This window comes from Podarcis liolepis, assembly GCF_965112155.1.
Source record: "Podarcis liolepis genome assembly, chromosome: 1".
NCBI lineage: Eukaryota > Metazoa > Chordata > Lepidosauria > Squamata > Lacertidae > Podarcis > Podarcis liolepis.
Window position 1 is genome coordinate 23,109,659 of NC_139554.1, and position 21,336 is coordinate 23,130,994.

At 41.8% G+C, this 21,336-nt stretch overlaps 1 protein-coding gene across 7 annotated transcripts in view; it reads left to right on the forward strand.

Annotated features, from left to right (window-relative positions):
* Positions 1 to 789: 789 nt before the first annotated feature.
* LOC310706022 (cation channel sperm-associated auxiliary subunit beta-like) overlaps positions 790 to 21,336 on the forward strand; it is a 45,345-nt gene continuing 24,798 nt past the window's right edge. Inside the window, exons 1-13 of one of the 7 annotated variants that reach the window (XM_083501328.1) lie at positions 790 to 805; positions 3,194 to 3,269; positions 3,979 to 4,070; positions 6,769 to 6,921; positions 8,200 to 8,260; positions 8,985 to 9,080; positions 10,559 to 10,705; positions 12,292 to 12,384; positions 14,458 to 14,576; positions 15,818 to 15,850; positions 18,053 to 18,119; positions 18,564 to 18,610; positions 20,140 to 20,292. In XM_083501328.1, coding sequence (XP_083357454.1) covers positions 3,194 to 3,269; positions 3,979 to 4,070; positions 6,769 to 6,921; positions 8,200 to 8,260; positions 8,985 to 9,080; positions 10,559 to 10,705; positions 12,292 to 12,384; positions 14,458 to 14,576; positions 15,818 to 15,850; positions 18,053 to 18,119; positions 18,564 to 18,610; positions 20,140 to 20,292 — 1,137 coding nt within the window. In that variant the 5' untranslated portion in view covers positions 790 to 805. Of the gene's footprint in view, positions 806 to 1,800; positions 1,895 to 3,193; positions 3,270 to 3,978; positions 4,071 to 5,647; positions 5,946 to 6,344; positions 6,381 to 6,768; positions 6,922 to 8,199; positions 8,261 to 8,984; positions 9,081 to 10,558; positions 10,706 to 12,291; positions 12,385 to 14,457; positions 14,577 to 15,817; positions 15,851 to 18,052; positions 18,120 to 18,563; positions 18,611 to 20,139; positions 20,293 to 21,336 lie in introns of those variants that run through there. The other 6 variants (XM_083501326.1, XM_083501327.1, XM_083501329.1 and 3 more) reach the window with 6 other exon arrangements.

Consider the following 21,336-nt stretch of genomic DNA (forward strand, 5'->3'; position numbering starts at 1 on the left):
TAACATATACTGCTGGTAAACCAAGTAATCCCCATCTTGGTGCAGCTGGTTATTCTTGCCTAAGTGTAGAACCTTCCAGGCTGAAAGGGACTAGTGGGACTTAGAAGAACAGAAAGGAAAATCCCTTCTGATGGGTTCCAGCGTCACTTGCTGCAATTTGGGGATTTCTTAAAACATGGAATTTTGTAAAGCACTTATCTAGATTAGGGAAGGTTTAAGAAGGCAGTGCTCATCTGACCACACCATCCATAGGCACCAACTCCCTATGGCTGAGGAGACCTCAGACCATCCCGCCCCCTGCAAAACTGGGATGGGGCTAAGCCCACCCACAGGGCCAGATCTCGCTGTGGCGGGCCTCGCAGGTCCTTCCCAAGCCTGCGATGAGCCCCATTGGACTTTCCCATGCCTGCGGCAGGCTGCGAAAAGGCCCAATGGGGCTTGTTGCGGGCACAGAGGGGCACCTATGACACCACCTAAATCAACTGTCTCCTGCTTTAACAATAAAGAATCTATCTATCTATCTTTGGGTGCTTTTGCTGGGCATGAACTCAGTGACCGTGCCGGGCAGCAAAAACCTTATCTACACCGCTAGGATTTGCTGAAACAAATTTGGAAATTGGGATGTAGAAAGGGGAGGTATGGGGAAGTCGGTGAAGTAAGGTTTAAGAAAAAAGGTTATGAAACTATACATGTTTGTTTGTGTGCTTGTTTGTTTGTGTTGTGTATTGTTTGTGTTTATAAAAACTGTGAAAAACCAATAAAATTTTATATATATATATATATAAACCTTATCTACACCACTGATGTAAGTATCTAATTTTCCTTCTTTTAATAATTTCAATGGGGGGGCGGGGTTGACAATAAATTTTCCGCACTGGTGAATTCACCTGACCTTCCTACGCCACTGGCTAATGGCAGGCTGAGTTTTGGGTGCCTGTAGCAGGTCACCATTGCATTACAACCATCGTGTCCTAGCTGAAAGGAGCCCTAGGGAACTACATTTCCCAGGCTCCCTGCTACTGCAGATGTTGCTGTTCATGGGTGGTAGGTAGAGGCTCGAGAGAGAGCCGAAGCAAGACAAAGTCAGACATTGTTGCTGTTGCTGCATGCTGCTCCTGTCCCACCAGAAAAAAATGACATAGAAGTGCCTCCTCCTGCTGCCTTTTCTCACTGGAAGACACCTCTGTTGTCATAGTTAATGCAGAATCATGTCTGGTGAACCTGCTTTATACTATTGTTATGTTGTTGTTTGCAAACTGAAACGCCCACAAAACGGATTAAAGTATTCTAATTTTTTTTAAGAGAATTGCTAATGGAAACGATTCATTTTTATGACTAAGAAGATATTCAGCTAAGACAAGTTATTCAGAGACCTGAGTTTTTTCTTCCATTTGCTTCCATCTTTTATCAGCTTCCCTTCTGCCCTAGATGGAGCTCTAACTGGGTGGTTGAAGATATCCTTGTGGCATTCACTTTAGTCTCGCAACTGTGGGGTTTTTTATTTTTAATTTGAAAGACTCCCACTTCATATAGCTGCATCCTATGTGGTTCTAGCAACAGATGAGCTGAGGAAATTAACATGGAGGACAGGCCTCCTGTGTAGTTTTTGTATCGGAGCCACTGACCCTCATTTTTATGTGAGGACTACGGGAAGATTTCCACATAGCCTGTTCCTGCCACATAATTTTAAATTCTGAAAATCTATCCCCACAAGCATTTCTGAAGCTGGATCAGTTTATGAGTCCTGTTGCTATTAGGAGTCACTGGGACGGAACTTGAACTCTTCCAACTGTCACCCTGTGGAACCCAAGATAAAAGCAAACAGTTGGCTGGCTCTCTTGGAAGTCGCAAAGATGGCTCAGCAAAACTGACACAGCCTCGGCAAAGAAGGCATGTGAGAACCTTCCCTGAAGCAAGGACAGTTGAAATTCTTTCCCTTTTAGAGTTAGAGCAGCCATTATCTAAACAAGGGCAGGGGGTGGAGTAGCAGGGATTGTAAAGCCTCATATATTTTGTTCTGTTTGCATGGAGAGCTTTCTGTGGATTTTTTTTGAGAAAAACAGAGGGATTGGGCATCTTTAAATTTGTCATTTACTGGCCTTCTAATCAAATCATATAAAACTGGAAATGGGTGACCTCTCCAAAGTTGTGCTGGTGATATGAAGCTTTGGGTCACCCCAAATCATACATTATCATCTTCAGGAGACTGCCTTCTACAAGACAGCATGCAGTTACAATTGGCCCAATGATTTTGTTTTGCTGGATTTTTCTTTTGCTGCATTCCATTGGGGAGTATTACTGTATTTGCATGTATCTGACTCTCATTTGTAATGTTTTACCTGGATTTTTAGTAATGCTCTATTTAAGACAAAAAAACTACTTAGAGATTACTTTTAAAATGTGAAGTGGTTTAATTTGGGCACAAGATAATGCCAAGTATGGCACCCCCATCTCAATAATAGGCAATGTAGCAATTCATTAATCTGCTGAAGAAAGTATTCACATTTTTCTGTTTAATGATAATAATGATATAATTATTTACATTAATTACATTATATTATATTATATTATATTATATTATATTATATTATATTATATTATATTAATGATATAATTATAATTACAAGTTGCCAATATGGTGTAGTGGTTAGAATGCTTTATAATATTATTAACATTGTAGGAAGGACAAAGAGACTCTTTTGCATATATTGGGAGTATTAAATAGATCTTTGGTATTACTTTGGTTTTATCATTATGCTTGAGGCTTTCAAATGAGTTTTTTTCTTAATGTGAATACCCACATTTAGCTTTCTGTTGTTCTACCATATATCTCTCTTGAAAAAACAGAAGTAATGGGGGTATCTATGATTGAGTATTATTGTTTCCTGCTCATAAGAAATAATTTGATCCTGCACATACCAGTTGCTTATAGTCTGCATCTGGGGTGGGAACTAAATCTTCTTTCTGCCATAGGTGAACCCAGTGTTTGGAACAGGGAGCAGGTTTCAGCTTGCAGTTTCCATAGCACCTAAGGGGACTCTTTGATGACCAAGCATGTTGCTCTTATCTGCATCCTTGTTGTCTTCCTTGGTCACTGTGCATATTATGTGATTACTGGGGGGACCAGCTTTATATATAGCTTTATATATAGCTTTGAATTAAATGCACATTTATATTATTTTTACAATTACAGATGGCGCTGTTGCAGCTTTATCTTGTGCTTGCAGCTGTTCTACAACTTTCATCAGGACTTAGCTACAATGTAAATGGTAAGTTGTGTTTTACTTTATTTCGCCTTCCTATTCTTGCATATGGGTTGGTTGGTTGGTTGGTTGGTTGGTTGGTTGGTTGGTTAGTTGTGCACTGAACCCTGCAGCCATGCATTTGCATGTGCTGTGATTTGCAAAGGACTCCATAAAGATCAGAACTTTATTTTGTCCGAGTGATGTATCACTATAGGGCCCACCTTTAAAAGGGAAATGTGTGCACACAGTTTGGGGAACTGAATCCAATTTTATATATATATATCAGGTTCAAGAAGCTTCTTTAAAAAACCCCACCATATTAGAGAGCAAGAGATATTTGCTAATGATGTTGAATGTGTGTTGTCTAGGAGTCAAATGAGCCACAGTGAGAGCTTGGGAAGATACTGACTGAAGCACAAAGGTTAATTTGGTTGTCCAAACCCATGCGGTCTTGCCTTGGTTTAAAGATTGCCATAAATATATTATTTATTTTCTTATTGCCCACCCTAAACCCCATGTCTCCCAGTAAAAGTTCCTTCCTGAGACTGCTAATAATATCAAATGTTGTTGATGTGATTATTACTACTGTATTTTTTTATTTATAACTCACAAAAGCCAATGCAATCTATTTCAGTCCCCAATTTCATTTTTGATTTGAGTTTCAGGATATTCTAGTTCTGTAATATCATCTTTGAATATATTAGTGTTCAATATATCTTTTTTCCTCACTCAGTGATGGCCAATTCGAGTTTTTCTTGCTACACAGGAGATGAGCGGAATATGTCATCTAAGGCAATTAAACTGTTTCTTTCAGATAAAAGTTTGGTAAGTCTCCAGCAATGTATTTCCAGTTGCAATAGAATGGGGAGTAGCTCAGCAAATAATGCATTTGTATTATGGCAGTGGGGAATAACCTGCCGATACACCATTCTTTGGCTCAGCAGAATTAGCTAATCAATTCTTTTAGTTATTTCCCTCCCCCCCCTCCAAATTTAGGGAAAGGGAAGGGAAGGAGAAAGTAATTAAAATAAGGGCATGGTACTATTTTATAAATGAATACCAACAACAGTAAGAAAGAACTCATCGTCAGTTCATATTATGGATACCGATAACCATTGGTGCATAAATCATAGAAGTTCATTTAAGTTCTCCTAAAGTCCAGATAGATATCCACACAAAGTTGATATCTAGATGACATACCATATTTTTTCGTCTATAAGACGCCCCTGTCTATTTTGGGGGCCTCAAAATTTAGAAGATAGGTGGGATTGAGCTTTTGGGGAGGATTATTTGGGGGGAATGCCAAAAATCGCTCACCTGCCAAAACGCAGCACACAACCGAGTGACGCAAACGGAAACCACCTATCAGCTTCCCGATTTCCGCCAGCGGTCACCAATCATGCTCCCGCTTGCTGCGACAAGAGCAGCTGTCTATTAGCTGCCGCAGCGGGAATCAGGAGGGCTAATGGTGGCGACCAGGCAGCTGTGATGCAAGCGGTTGTGTGCTGTGTTCCGGCAGGTGAGCGATTTTTGGGATCCCCCCCCCCCCACAATCAAGCAGCCAATGCCGAAAATTGCTCAGCTGCCACAATAAAGTGCAAGCCCGAGTTTTTAAGTGGCGATTGGCCACTTGATTGTTGGGGGGGCGGGGAGGAGATGCCAAAAATGGCTCACCTGTCGGAACGAAGTGTGAGCCTGAGATTGTAAGTAGCAATTGTAAGTGACACGAGCGGTTGTGTGCTGCGTTCAGGCGGGTGAGCGATTTCCGGCATCCCGCCCCCCAACAATCAAGCAGCCAATCGCCTCTTGCAATCTTGGGCTTGCACCAGAAAACCTTTCGCCCGTCCCTTCTCAGCATTACCTGTGTATAAGACAAGCCTAAATTTTGAACCTCATTTTTGGGTCAGAAAAGCTCGTCTTGTACACAGAAAAATGTGGTTTGTTTAAATGGATTGTTAGCTCTCATCACTAACTTAATCGGAAGCGGTTAGACTCAGAAGCTTAGCTAAATGGAGTGAAATATTATTGGTTATTCAGACTCCCTTTGGATCTAACAACACCATATGCGATTTAAAGAACTTTTATTTATTTATTGGCATCATAACAAAACATGGTATTGCAGTTTGTTTAAATAAACAATAAAAGGGTGTTCTAGCTTCTGAACTTGCTGCAGCTATAAATATAGCCAGGTAATTTCTTTTACATGCTGCAGTGCTAATGAGTCTGGAATCAGGATTCTCCCTTTCTTCCCTCCTGCCATATGGACAGCATTGAACTTCATGGAGCTACACCAGGGGTTGCCAACCTTTTGGAGGGGGGGGTAGTGGGCACATTTTGAATTTGAAGGAAGTGCTGTGAGTGCCAGTCACAAAATGGCTGCCATGGGGAGTGTGGCATAACACATCCTGGCTGCTGTGCGGGGCATGGAAAAAACACAAAATTAGTCACAGTACAGCCATTGCTGCTGCTCCCACCCGCTTCCTGAACAGCCTCCCCATGGTTGGCAAGCAAATAGGATGGACCAACAGGCAAGAAGGGAAACCATCCCTGCCAGTTTTTGCCCTGTGCAAATCCTTCAAAACCAACCAGATTCTGAGGGGGCATTTTTTCTCTTTTGAGATAAAACTTAAAATAAAAAGCCAGGGACCACCAGACCCTTGAAGAAAGACCCCTGTAGATGCTGGGTTAGCAGTTCCTGAGGTAACTGCAAAGAAAGACACCTAGAACAGGCGCCGGCTCCGCATTTATAGATCTATGCCTATGAAATAGACACAGTGGCCAAAACTGCCTCAGGATACTGTAATTTTCGCAGGAAGGGGCCTTGGGGTGCAACAGAAGATAAACTTAAACATTTTAGGCCTTGCCTGAAATAGTCTCTCCCCTCACAGGTCTTCCTCCAAGCACAGCTCCCTTATGAGGAGTCCCAGGGCTGGAGGGTGGGGCAAGGCAGGTGGAAGGAGGCCTGGCCTGATGAAGAAAGCCTTGCCAACACTGCCTCAGGATATTGGAGAAAGGAAGAGGAAGGATGGCAGGAAGGGGCCTTGGGGTGCAACAGAAGGACAAACTTAAACATTTTGGGCGTTTTGGCTCATTAAACCATCTATGGCCTTTTAAATGTGTCGGGGGGGGTCTATTGTGAGATTTTTTGCTATTATATTACGGTACATATTTTGTGCTTTTATATTGTAAACTGCCCTGTGATATTCAGGTATATTAATTTGTTAGATAATGATCATTTTCTCTACTTTAACCCTAAACTGCCTAATTCTCAGTGGCACTTGCCCATGCCAGCCAAAAGCAGGCAAAATCACCTGAGAGAGGGGGAGGGCAAGTTGTCCCTCCACAAAATGAGGATTTCTACCTTCCTTTCCTTTCTGGCTCCTTAAAGCCTTATTTATTGCAGCTTCCGCTTTTGAAATCAACAGTGCAGTTTGTTAGGTTGCCATTTAAAGTTTTAATAATTCCAGATGTTGTGGATATGTGCTTCGTATGTTAATCCTGGGTTTTTCCCCCCTTGTTAAAGATAGTCCGCTGTCATTTGTATAATATCAATAAGCCTGACACCCTGGAGAACAGACGGAAGAATCTAGTTCTTTTTACTTCAGCTGGTCTTGCTCCCAGCATCCAGATCTTCAACAGTACCTACTCCAAAGTCTTCTACTTCAAAATGACTCTGGTAAAGCATTGCGGAAGGGCTCATAGCACATCATTTACATGCAGAAGGTCCCAGGTTCACTCCCTGGCTCATAGCACAATGCAGAAGGTCCCAGGTTCACTCCCTGGCTATTTCCAGTTAAAAGGGATAAGGTAGCAGGTGGTCACCTCGTCCTGAACTCAGGACAGCCACTGTCATCGGATACTTATTAAACAATGCCATAACATTCGGCTGGAAACTTACAGTGGTCCAATGTGTAGCCCAAGGACTGCATGCAGTCCTCAAGACCTTTTTTGTTGGCCCTCAGCAACATTTGACGCCCTCTCAGCCCTCACACTGCCTTCCCAAAGCCAGCTAAGTGAGGTGCTGGGTTTGGGAAAGGAGGCGCAAAGGCTCTGCCAAGGTCCTAGAACCCTATTACCTCCTTCCTGAAGCTAGGAAAGCGCTAACCGCATCAAGGCAGTGTGTGGCCCACAGATTACATGGTCAGAGTACTCTTGCAGCCCAGTTGGTATAAAAGTTGGGCCGGCCTGAGCTAGATGGACAAGCAATCTGACTTGGTTTAAGGAAGGTTCCTGGGGTGGATCTATACTCATGGTTTTAAATGTTATTTGTAAGGGCTACCTGCAAAATTTCATGTTTGGATCTCAATGTTTTGTATATACATGTCTGCCATATTGGATTTTATTTAGGATAAATGGGTCTTTTGGGAGCAAAATGTAACGGGAACAAACAAGACTTCAAACTATAATATCAGTTAGTCCAAGCATTTCTTTAGAACATGGGTAGGCAAACTAAGGCCTGGGGGCCAGATCTGGCCCAATTACGTTCTAAATCCGGCCCGCAGACGGTCGAGGAATCAGCATCTTTTTACATGAGTAGAATGTGCCCTTTTATTTAAAATGCATCTCTGGGTTATTTGTGGGACCTGCCTGGTGTTTTTACATGAGTAGAATGTGTGCTTTTATTTAAAATGCATCTCTGAGTTATTTTTGGGGCATAGGAATTTGTTCATTTTTTTTCTTCAAAACATACCGTGTATTCTCAAATATAAGCCAACTTTTTCAGCACATTTTTTATGCTGAAAAAGCCTCCCTTGGCTTATACTCAAGTGAGGCGGGCGGTGGCAGAGAGATGAGCCTTTTCTCGTCACTTGTCCCTCTGCCACCGCCCATAAGCTATGAGACTATCAGCTACGAAAATTCATAATTGGAAAATCAGTCCGCACTTAAATGTATGTGACTCTTCAAGCATTTAAGACTAAAAATCTTGGGTTACCATCCTTTTTTTAAACAAAAGGGAGAAGGTGTGGATTCGTGGAGTATTAAAATCAACCGAGAAGAGTTAACATATAATACAGGTGAGAGATTTATAATTTCCATTTATTTATCCTCACTGGCTATTGATGCTTCCTTGTGTTGTTGCTGCTGTTTTTCTACTCACGTAAGGTGGTGCCATGTTTTTCATTTCAAAAGAAAATTTTTGCACAAAATCCTGCTAGCAGGGGAGAAATTTGACAACTTGGTAGTGAGCATTTGGCACAATCTCAAATGGTGCATAAGTAGTATACCAACTTCAGTGGAGAGAAAGCAAGTTTTGGGATAATGTATATTTGCACTTATTTTTGTAACTCACTCTATTTGGTGAAGGGTGTGTTCTAAGTCTGAATAGAAAAAAAGAGAAAAATAAATTGGCCAGAAAAAATATGCAGGAATGTTCATTACTAAGAATTCAGTTGAAGAGCAGTGCACCATCGTAGGCAACATTTGAGAAGAGCATGTAGTCATCATCAACTTTGGCGATCTCTCGTAGCCGAGTAATATTGACGTAAGCATACAGCAATATCCACTTGTGTCTATCTGCAAGTGGAATGGGTTTCCACTTGTGCAACAAGTCTTGCCCCCTGTGGACCCCTGAAATTTGCTCCAGAGGGTTTGGTCGTGGGGATTGCAAGAGGGAGGAGAAAAGGAAACCATGTTGTGTGAGCAAAGGCCTGTTTGCTTGACGTTGGATATCACCCATAATACTTGCGTACTTATATGACTAATCTGTCTCTGTCTTTCTTGTACATGCCACTGAAACAGATGTTAATCCAATTGAGGAATGGTTTGTAAAATTTAATATGCATCATGGTTTAAATATGTTCACTACTACGGGAACCTTGTTGGATATCGTACGAGGTACGTCATAGCTCATAGGGAGTGTTTGCGGTTTTGTAAGTAATTCTGGTCTATTGGAAATTAGCACGGACACTAAGTATAAAGTTTTCTGAATTTATTCATATGATATGGAAAGTTATATTTATATTCCGCTTTTTTGGCCCAAAGTCTCCAAAGCAGTAAACAACATTGATACATATGAATACAAAAGAATTGAATGATAAAACTGCAATACATCATCATCACAATAATAATAATTTATTATTAAAACCCCACCCATCTGTCTGGATTTCCCCAGCCACTCTGGGTGGCTCCCAACAGAATATTAAGAATACAATAAAACATAATGTGTCACACATTAAAAACTTCCCTGAAACAGGGCTGCCTTCAGATGTTTTCTAAATGTCAGGTAGTTGTTTATCTCTTTGACATCTGATGGGAGGGCCTTCCACAGGGAGGGCGCCACTACTGAAAGGCCCTCTGCCTTGTTCCATGTAACTTTGCTTCTCGCAGTGAGGGAACCACCAGAAGGCCCTCAGAGCTGGACCTTAGTGTCCAGGCTGAAAGATGGGGGTGGAGACACTACTTCAGGTATACTGGGCCGAGGCCATTTAGGGCTTTAAAGGTCAGCACCAACACTTTGAATTGTGCTTGGAAACATACTGGGAGCCAATGTAGGTCTTTCCGGACCGGCGTTATATGGTCTCAGCGGCCACTCCGAGTTGCCAGTCTAGCTGCAACATTCTGGATTAGTTGTAGTTTCTGGGTCACCTTCAAAGGTAGCTCCATGTAGAGCGCATTGCAGTAGTCCAAGCGGGAGATAACCAGAGCATGCATTACTCTGGCAAATGAGTCCATGGGCAGATAGGGTCTCAGCCTAGGTACCAGATGGAGCAGGTAGAAAGCTGCCCTGGACACAGAATTAACCTGCACCTCCATGGACATCTGTGAGTCCAAAATGACTCCCAGGCTGTGCCCCTGGTCCTTCAAGGGCACAGTTACCCCATTCAAAACCAGGGAGCCCTCCACACCTGCCCGTCCCCCCGAAACAGTAATTCTGTCTTGTCAGTTGAAACAAAATATCATACTGGCAGGATTTCCAATGGCCACCATCATGAAAAAAGAGAGTATCCCGTGTGTGTGTGTGTGTGTGTGTGTGTGTATTTTACTAAGAACAGGTCTAAGGAAGGTATTCGTTACTTGAAGTGGTCTCCTAGTACTCTTCAATTCCAGCAGACTTAGACAACCTCGTCTCTTCTGTATGCCTTCACCCACTTCTGTATTTCCCCCTACCTTCCACCACAGTGATGGCAGTCCCATTCCCACTCCACCTCCCACCCCAACCCTGGACCAGACTGATAACATCCCTTACTCACCTCCAAGGGTGTTCCCACAAATTTCAGAGATAGTCACATATTTCCTTCACTCAACTGTATTTTCTTTTTAAGTAAAAAGCAGAAAGAATTTTTGCTTTCTTAAATATTAGTGCTCTTTTGCAGATCCTCTTCTTCAGTGGTTTTGGTCCCTTGGTGAAAACGTGGAAGTTAATGATACATTGTCTAAAGTAGCCAATATCAAAATAGCAAAAACTCCTTGTGCAAGTGATGTAGCAATAATTGGTCTGATTTATACAACAAGAAAAATAGGTAAGTGTCTTGCATTTTTACATAATTAGCTGATCCACCAGCTTCATTTTCCAACTGGGTACAGTGGGATGTAAAAGTTTAAATAAAATAAGTGTACTTGTTTACTCAGAAGTAAGTCCCACTGTGTTGGCTAGGGCTTAATCCTATACCTGCTTGGGAATAAGTCTCATCAAATGCAGTTGGTTTTGCTTGTGAATGCATTTGTTACACTTCTACTACACATGAGTGTTCTGCAACTAGCTGTTAACCTGTGAAATGCTGGCTCCGTGTGCATATGTGTCCCCTTGCTTCTAAAGAGGACTTGCCTGATTTAATCTGAATAGATCACCACCTGGATCAAATCATGAGTCCACTTTAGAATTCACATTCCAGCAAATTCCTTTATGAAATAGTCTGAGGGTTCAGCACTGCCTCTGTTCCTATTTACTTTTTTCCCCTTCTAAAATGTTCCATTCTCTAGTAGGGTTGCCATATGTCCATAATTTAACTGGTGAAAATAGTGTCCAGGAGGGGATTTCGGAAAATTGGCTAAATGTCCAGAATTTTGAGCTCAACAACTTTGAGTTTCATTATTTTCTAAAATAATGTCTGCTCAATAGCTTTGAGTTTCCCCCAGAAATCTCAGCCACTTTTACTTCTAGAAATATAGCAACCCTAGGCAGCAGGGAAAGGCCTTCTTGCTGCCATGTGCTTTGAAAAGAGTAGAGGAGCAAGTTCCCCTTGAAGCAACAGGACTGAGGACATTCTGTTGTTCTCAGAGGGCCTGGTGCAGCCTTCGTGGACAATTCCCTCTCACAGCAATGGAAAAGACTTTGTTGTTGTTGTTTACAAAAAGATCATTTGCAGTTTTGCAAACCTTGTGCATCGCTGGCACTATTTTAGCTCGGCAAGCAGTGACACTTGCATACTGATCATTCAAAATAGATGGAATAAATGGTAGGTATGCATTTTTTGAAATGGTATCCCCTCCCCCCCCAAAAAAACCCAATTAATTTGAATTATTTGCTCACTGGTTTGTTTGTTTTTAGTCAAATATGTGTGTGATGGTGAAAAGCATGACTACTAGAACATTTTGCTGAGAATCTCAGGTGGGAAGGAGAGGACAGGACACAACCACTACACCGCAGCGTATTCTACAATAACCACAGGAATACGCCAGGGATATGTTTGCAACTGTCCCCCACCCCACCCCATACCGAACCACCTGCTTGTGCTTATCAACTTAGATATGTGGTACTAGTAAAGCAGGCATACATGCTTTCTTTCAGTGTGTGCAAGTAGGTTTGAGCTGAGTATTTAAGGTCTGTAACTACATCTGTGGATACAGGGGTGCTTATTTGTGGATTTTGCTGCTGTTGGGGTGATAAGTTGTGCTTCTACCCAGGCTCAGCATATATTTGTAAATAAACTCAAATATCACAGAGAAACCTCCAGTCATCTCTTCATCAAAAGCAAACCAAACCAGCTACACTGCTGAAATTTCTGGGAAATATGAAGCTGTATAACAGTGTCATAAATACTGGTAGCCTGGCTTTATACTGTGATTCACTTTCCATGTAATGCATTGTTTTCTTTTGTATTTGTAGGACTAATTGTAGGATTGACTGACACTGGATTTATGGATGGGGATACGGAATGGTTTAACTTAACTGCTACCATTTGTGCCATCTTGGAAAACGGTAATTCTTATTTTCAGTTGTTTAATTGACCCATATGCACTTCCTTTTTATTTGTAGCCTGTCTTACCCCCAGGCCTTAGGACATGTTGCACTTTCATAGAATGTACGGCATTGGTCCAAATACAGACTACACCTCTAAAATGAGATCTGTCAAAACATAGCTTCTCTATTTATAAGAGTGTCACTATAGACTGCACTCAGCTTTTATGTGAGCCAGATTTGGTGGGGGGGGGAGTGTGGCCTATATTCATATTTTTTTTAAATGATATTTATTGAAATTTTACAGACAATAAAAAGTTACAAAATTAAAAATAGGAAATAGAAAAAGAGTAACAATAATAAAAGGAAAAAAATACAAAAATACAAAGACAAAATACATAAAAAGCAAAAAAAGTTAAAAAGAAATCAATATTTTCATGTCTTATATTTCATTTACTTGTTTCCTGACCTCCTCACACCCCCCTTTTTGTATTCCAGTTCACATGGTTAATTCAGCAAATCCTTACCCTCTATCATTTATCTTTACTTAATATCTTAACCTATTATAACTATATATTTCCAACCATTGTCAATCCGTATTTACATATTCTTATTAATCTTTTTACCAAAACCGCTTATTTTCAATCCAACATCCCTTTAACATTCATTAATTTTACAGTATTTCTGCAAGTAGTCTTTAAATTTCTTCCAGTCTTCTTCCACCACCTCTTCTCCCTGATCTCGGATTCTGCCAGTCATTTCTGCCAGTTCCATGTAGTCCATCACCTTCATCTGCCATTCTTCCAGTGTGGGTAAATCTTGTGTCTTCCAATACTTTGCAATCAATATTCTTGCATACATTAAAAAAGTTATGTCCTTCTTTGGCACCAATTGGCCGACTATGCCCAAGAGGGAGGCCTCTGGTTTCTTCAGGAAGGTATATTTAAATACCTTTTTCATTTCATTATAAATCATCTCCCAGAAAGCCTTAATCTTTGGGCACGTCCACCAAAGGTGAAAGAATGTACCTTCAGTTTCTTTACATTTCCAACATTTATTATTGGGCAAATGATAGATTTTTGCAAGCTTGACTGGGGTCATGTACCACCTATAAATCATTTTCATAATATTCTCTCTTAGGGCATTACATGCCGTAAATTTTATACCTGTGGAAGTGTGGCCTATATTCAGACCAATACAGTAATTGTAGGTCTCAAAGTGAAGGTTGTAGTGTGATGTGGTGTGGTTCAATACCCTAGGATCTGGAGAGCCCTCCCTCATCCCTTTTCTTTGGACAGTGATAAGAAAGAATCTCTGCCTCCTTGGGTCCCAAATTTCAGCTTCTTGGATATGGGAACCCTCATCCCTCAGCATTTAGGGTCTTCTCTCTCTTGGGTGGGATTGACAGGTCAGATTCTACAGCCTGTTTAGGGCTTTTGACTGACGCCAGCCTTGAATCTGGCATGTTGGGCTACTGAGTGCTTTCAGCTGTGGTTCCCAGGGTTGCCATTTTTTTTACTCTGGAGTGCAGAACCTCCAAGTGTCCCTATTTTCCAGAGACAGTCCCAGATTTAGAGGAGCTGTCCCGGTTTCTGATTTGATCCCAGAATGCCCCACTTTTTCTTAGGATAGCCCTATTTTCATCAGAGAACTACTGGAGGGTATGGAGTTATCTGATCCCCAAGGCATCTGAAGGCAGCCCAGTATAGGGAAGGTGATTTTTAAAATGTTTAATGTTTTATTGTTTTTTATATGTGTTGGAAGCCACCCAGAGTGGCTGGGGCAACAAAGTCAGATGGGCAAGGTCAGAAGAGTCAGCCTCTGTTCTTCCTGCCCCCTGAACTTGCCTTTGCTATATATATATTTTTTAAAATGCAGCAAAGGAGCAAGGTTCGAAAGAGCAGATTTCATCACTCCACCCTCTCTAAAAACCACATAGATCTAGACCTTCTTCAAATGCATATCAGGTGCATGGATTGCCCAACAGATCTGGGTGTCTCAATCTGGGTGTAATTTGCCATGTCTATAACAAGTAATGATGGAAGTCTGAGAGATGCAACTCAGGTTACTCACAGTGCCTTTTCTCTCCTCAAGATTGTTACGGACTTGCGCTTGTGGATCTCACCGTAACAAATACTCGTCTTGTACTCCTCACCTCACTAGGATTATTTATCAGTGATGATCTGCGCATTAAAACTGGAGAGCTGTTGCAGGTACATATGTGCACTTCTAAATATTCCTGTGTCCCTTCCCCCCAATCATCTAATGTTTTAAAAACCACTGGTAAGCATACTGCAAAAAAACTAAGTTTGGAAGATCTCCAATGCCATACATGTCTGCTCAGAAGACAATCTCATTCAGCCTAAGACTATATCCCAACTATACACATTTCCTGCAAGTAAGTCCCATTGAACATGGTGAGAACTATGTCTGGGTAGGCACATCTAGGATTGCGTTGTTAATCTGTGTACTAATTGTTCTCTCCCCAGTTCACCTGATGAACTAAGTGTATGAAGAGGCTAAGCTGGTTGCTCCAGCTTAGCTGCATGGCATTCACAAGCCATTCTTGTGTTCCTATATCAATAATTCACCACTTTGGAACTAAACCAAATATTACTGCCTGTGCAACGTTTCTGATTGATGTGTGGAAAAGCATATGAACCAGACCTTTGAAGAGAATTTGTATGTGAACCATTTTAACCTTACCAAGCATGTGGTCTTTTTCTATGCTAGGGGAAGTGGGAAACTTTGGAAGGAACTTGAAAGGGCAAATTTTAAAGGTCTTAACAGCCTGGAGCAACCTAGCTAGATAGTTGGGGTATAAATAATAAAAATTATTATCATATTCCCATGCTTCACTTTTGCTGCATATTTTGTGATTTTAAATATCTGCTGGGGTCTCTCAATAAAGAGTACTTGCCCCAAACTTGGATCTTGGTATCCAGGACTTCTCCTTTGTGTACCTATTTTTTCTTTGCACCAACAGTAGCTTTGCTGCAGTTAATAGATACCTCTTATATTAAGATCAATCTCTGTGGCCCTGCTTCAGGAGTGCTACCTTTAGAAGTGAAGGGCGTTGTGACAGGGCATTTTCTGTTGTAGCCCCTTGTCTTTGGAACCCTCTCCCCAGAGAGTTTTGCTGGCACCATTGTTGAATTCTTTTTAGTGATGGGTATGGTACTTGATTTCCTTAGGTGTTTTAGCTGTTGGTTTGTAGCTATTGGTTATTTCCTGTTATCTCACAGGAAAAGTACATGCCCTGGCTAGGTTGCCCCAGGCTGTTGGTGGAAGCAGGATTCTTATGTCACTCAAAACAACCAATGACCATGTTAATAATATTGAGTGTAAGTGGTAAATGAATATATAAAGTAATACACTTGTGAAATTGCTTGTGAAAAGTGTGGGAGAGAAAGTGATGATTCATACAATTTGGTCTTATTGTGTTTTATTTCAGTTCGGCAAACCAACCTTATGTGGCTTTGAAATGGTGAGAAATTGCTAAATGTTGTGTTTGTTGTTCTCAGTGGTGTGTTTTTGTAACATCTCACAAATAATGTTTTCTGAAACTCTTTCTGGCATTCATTTTGTTAGCCATTTAGAAATAAGTGTCCCAAGGATCATAAATCACGTAGTATACGGATCCTAACAATGAAATCCAGAGACCCTGGTACACTGGGCAGAATGCTAACATTGGCTTAGTATTGACATCAAATGTGTTGTCAGAATCCTATGCATTTCCAGCTGCAAGTTCAAATGTAAATGGCAGCACTCTAAAGGAGAGAAAACATAGCAATATATTGTGATACACCCCCCCCCCCAGCACTGACACAATGCAATCTCTGTATGCTAGGCAACTGACACCTGCAAGTCAGCCATGTTGCTTCCATGCCCTCACCCACCTCGATGACACATAGAAGACAGAAGCTTGCAGGCACACACACAGAGCCCAATAAACATAGCTTTCTAGCGACAACACAATTGACAGGAAAACTCACAGGGAAGAAAGGTTGGCTAGCTCACCAGAACCCTTGGGTGGCTTTATGGCTCCCCTTGGGAGATGACGTTAGACAGAGGATCCACAAATGTCGGGGTCTGAGCAAACAGCGCCTCAGGAAAGAACTTTTTGACAACGTGAGGGAAGGACCACAATGGGACAAGTTATTCCTTCACTGGGAACCAGGCTGAGGTAGCAAATAGAAGGAGGCCTGCCAGGCAGAAATATGGAATTAAGGCAGCTCTCGCAACTGTCATGCCAAAGGCACAAAATGGGAGGTTGCACCTTACACTCCAGCTCTCTTAGCCACACAGCTATACAAGCATCAGAATGTTATTTTTCATTCCATAGCTTCCCACAGCATCAGGAATCAGTTGCTTGATAGCCAACGCCTTGCTTTTTATTTTTTCATAAGACACTGAACTTCATTTCTCCACCCCCACCCCCCATGCTGACCAACTGCGTGGTTTGTAGACAGGAGAATTATTGGGTCGTCTTTGTTTTCATTTTTATTATGTACTCTGTGTTATTTTATTGAAATTTTATGTTGTGAACTGCCCTGAGTTATAGGTTATAGGGTGGTATACTACTACTACTACTACTACTACTACTACTAATGGTTTATCACAGTCGCAGTTCACAGAGGAACTGTGAACTTTGAAGTGCTGAGGGGTGTGTGTAGATGAACTCCTTTTACTCTTGTCCCAGTCACAGACTCATCCTGGAGATTGCTGGAGTAACAAGCTGAATGAAGGTTGGGGGAAGGGATCCCTCTTGGCCCATTCCCATTAATACAGAGAATAGAGCTATAACTCACAAAAACTTTTATAAATTGCTTAGAGGCTATTGCAATTAAGCAGTATATAAATTACTGTGATAAAGCAGTGAGTTTTGAAAGCAAGACATAGGATAGTGCATTGTATAGTTCCAGTTGCTAGTTTCTACTTGTGTGCTATAATTTCAGAGGACAAGAGGAATTGGGTCCCATTGAGGCCATATAGCTATCCTTTGATCTGTGAATTCCCTGACAAGGTTAGATAAACAGCTGTCAATGTGTTAAATCAGAATTCTGTGCTGCATGAGAAGAACAGAAAGAGGCAGTGGGGTAGTAGTTTTGGGGAGGCATTTTGTTTCATTTGGCAGGAGCATTTTCACTTAAACCCTTTCTTTTCTCCTGACTATCATTGGGAGCTGGAATGAGATCTTGGGGAAGTTGGTATCTCAACTACATCTTGCTCTGCTTCTGACATATCTGTAATTCTGTCTACTTTTGGCCATCAATTCTCTTGAGTTGTTCCACCACCAGCACCACTACTAATATCACTGGCATTGCCACTAGACAGTGGCGTAGCGTGGGGGGTGCAGGGGGGGGCCAGCCGCACCGGGCGCAACATCTGGGGGTTAGGGTTAGGGGGCGCAAATCCACGGGTTAGGGGGCGCAAATTACTTGCCTTGCCCCGGGTGCTGACAACCCACGCTACGCCACTGCCACTAGAAACTAGAAAGCTAGTGCTGTTTTCTGACATTTGACAGTATTGTCCACTGTCTTCCTTGGTTCCACAGACGTTTTTAGGCAATGTGTGATAGTTAGAAAGGACGACTTGTGCCTCAGCAGACCCTTTCAGAATCTTAACAGCTATACTATGCAAATTCACTTGGCATGCTAAGTATTTCCTTGTCTTTTTCCGCCCACAGGATGATTATCTTAAAGCTGAAATATGGTACAGCCTCCAATGTCTAGCTAACAAGGAATTATACGAAAGTAAGAAAACAGGGACTCAGCTAGATTTGTAAAGAAAAAGTGATTTATATGTGTTAAATGTGTAACTTGAATCCATGGGTTCTCCAACGTTATGGAGAAATACAGCTGTGTCATCTAATGTCCTAATGTCTGCTTCCAATGTCTTCATGTAGCTGTTGAATAGCATGGGGGACAAAATAGCACACTGCAAAACTCCTTAGTGTAAGTGGAGGCAAAGAGTGCTCCCGCAATGCTTTCCTGCAATAAACCAGCTCAAGGCAGAGAACATGGCTCTCCGCTCATACACACTTATATATTTTAAGGCATGTAACAAAAATAATTTCAAAATTTCGCCCTGAGTTCTTTTTAACTGTTCACATGAAACTGGGTTGATGCCTTTTGTAAACTATATTTTAGAAGTGCAAGCACTGAGTTGTAGCTAATATATTTCTGCTTTTCTTGCAGCGGACTATGTTAGTCTGTCATTCAACAAAGATAAGTCATTGAGCCAGGTAAGGCAAATGACGATAAAATCTTATGAAAATTTGCCGACGTATAGTTGAGGTTTGGTGCATTCTGTTCAGTACATAATTTGACTTCCTGGCCACCTTGGCAAATTAATGTTCAGAAATCAAAAAGACAGTTGAGCCAATTTATTACTGGAAGCTTTTGTGGTCGCTATCGGAGCTTTTAGGGAACTGGCTGCCATATGCTATTAGGATAAGTTCAAAGTTCTTGTATTTATTTACAAAGCTCTAACTTGTAGCATAAGGAGCTTATGATAGCATAAGGAGCATCTCAACCTTTAGATCACTACCTGATCACTGAGGTCTTTGGAGGAGTCACTGTTTGGGGTCCCCACACGTCCTTGTATTCACCAAGGGCCATTGGTTCAGTACTGTGGGTCCAAAAAAGCAGGTTCAGAGCCCCAATCCAGAACAGGTTTCTGATCCAGGCTTCTGAGTCCCACAACAGTTTCTGGCAGAAAATTCTATCAACCTCACTTCAGTTTGCCTCTGCGGATGCTGTGCAGGAAAATTGAAGTCACAGGTGAGTGATTTTCAGCAAAAGAAAACTGGTGCCAGGCAAGCTGAAGATGAAGGCATTTTGCAACAGTTTTTTCTTCAAAATAAAAGTGGCCAGTTTAAACATATACACAGGCCCTGCTTTCTGCCTGCTAGCCATGCAAAAATTCACAAAATGTCCAAATTAAAGAATTATTCTATGCCTCGCTATACACTCCACAGATTCAGATATTTGAACATCCGGAGTTTACCCACTTTCTTACTCCTTGCATGTTTTTGCTTTGCTAGTCAGTGGCAGCTATTTGGGAGGGAGGGAGCGAGAGAGATTGGAGAAATCACAGCAGGAGACATTTGAAAATTTATTTCCCACCTTTGTCTTTCTTTTGCTGTTAAGCTGAAGCCATCTCAGGAAGAAACCATGGAGAGATGGGACTGGGGTGGGGAAAGATCGTACAAAAACCACGGTTAGAAACGTTTGCACAGGAATTGATGGAAATGATGTGAATGCTTGCCCATAGAATGATTTCCAAGGAATTCATAGTGTTTGGTTAGCAGGACCTGTGTGTACTTTTTAAAAAGCATCAATAATGAGCAATTTGGCCCTTGCTCTTGTAAAATCTTCTTGCTTTGCTTCTTGTTTGCTTTATACAGGAGAGGCCTGCTGAGTGGAGCACTGACACGGCGAGTTGCTGCCACTTACCAGGAAGGAGGACAGAAGGGGCAAGGTAATGGGGAAACCACTGCTGCATGGGTGCATCATCATCAACATCATCATGTTGGTGCACCGTACAGCTCTCACCTTTCTGTTGCCTTGGCCCTCCACTTCTCCCTCCTGGTCAGTGGCAGTGGCTGTCCTGCTAGGAGGCCAGGTACACACCATTGCCCCTCCCCACTAGCCACTCCTGTATATTCAGAGCTCAGTGGATTCTTTAGCAAAGCTTTTAAGTTGAAACAACAATGTATTTCTAAATTGATTACTTTGCATCCTTTTGTTGTTTTTTTAAAAAACCCCACAGGAATCCACTTGTTTCTATAGCAATGATACATTTCAAAAATGGCACAGCTGCTTGCCTCACAAAATGAAAGGTGAAGGGCACTTTTCTAGACGGGTGGTTTCTTTTCTCGTTGATTATGAACAGAACACTGGCATCGCTTTGTTATCTCAACAGGTACAATGCATCAAAGGACTCCTTTTTAATAGATAACTCTGAACAGATGGCAATTTGCTGCTCTTGTTTAGAATGGATTCTCATTTTTTGTGATGTGAATTATGGTTTGGTGAAAGCATTTTAATTGAATTAGAAAGGGGGCAATTAGCAATGGATGGGGCAACTGATTGAAAGCCCCCTGTCCCCATTTTCCCTGGCTGACCCACCAATATCAAAACTGTGTCCTGCAATAGCCTCAACTCCCTCCCCACCCCACTGCCAAGCTGGGTTCTTTCAGGAGGAGTGGTGGGATATTAATTAACTAATTAACACATAAACTTCCACAATTCACCTAAGTTGACAGGGAGTCTATGAATGCCTTTCTGAAGAATATAGATCCTTCTGTTCCCTTTCAGTTCCATGATTCCAATATATATGTTGGATATTTTCTCCAAAACAATGGCTATGGTGATATTTTAAAAAGGAAACATTTTAAAATGAGGCATTGTATCTTCTGGTGCTCTGATCCCTACAATTGTTGTCTTTTCTAAAACATCTCTTCTTCTTTGTCAGTTACAAATGCCACAGGTGCCTTCTCCCTCCCTTAGAACAATAATTAGGCAATATATTTTTGATTGCCCCTTAGAAGGCAGAGGAAGTGCCCAGATAGATTGCATCTGGGCACCTCTTCTACTGCATTCTTAAGGTCAGTAAAAGTGTGTTGTTGTTGTTTAATTGCTCTTGGCCAGTCTTTCCTTCCCTCTGAGGCAGGAGGGCATTCAGCTAACTAAAGGTTCTGATTCTGGGAATCATAGGTGCCAATTCCCTGGGGCCCTGGGTGCCCAAACACCCACAAAATTCCCCATGAAGGGGCCAGGCACCCACAAATTTTGGTGTCAGGGCCAAGCATGCGGCATGGCACCCATGACCCTGGGCAACCACGACCACGACCGCGGGGCTAAGCTTTCACTCCTGCTGGCACTTTGAGGCCTGTCTAACAAGCACTTCCTGAAGAGTCAGAAGCAGCAGTGTGGCAGAGAAGAAAATGAAATCTGTACTTGGATT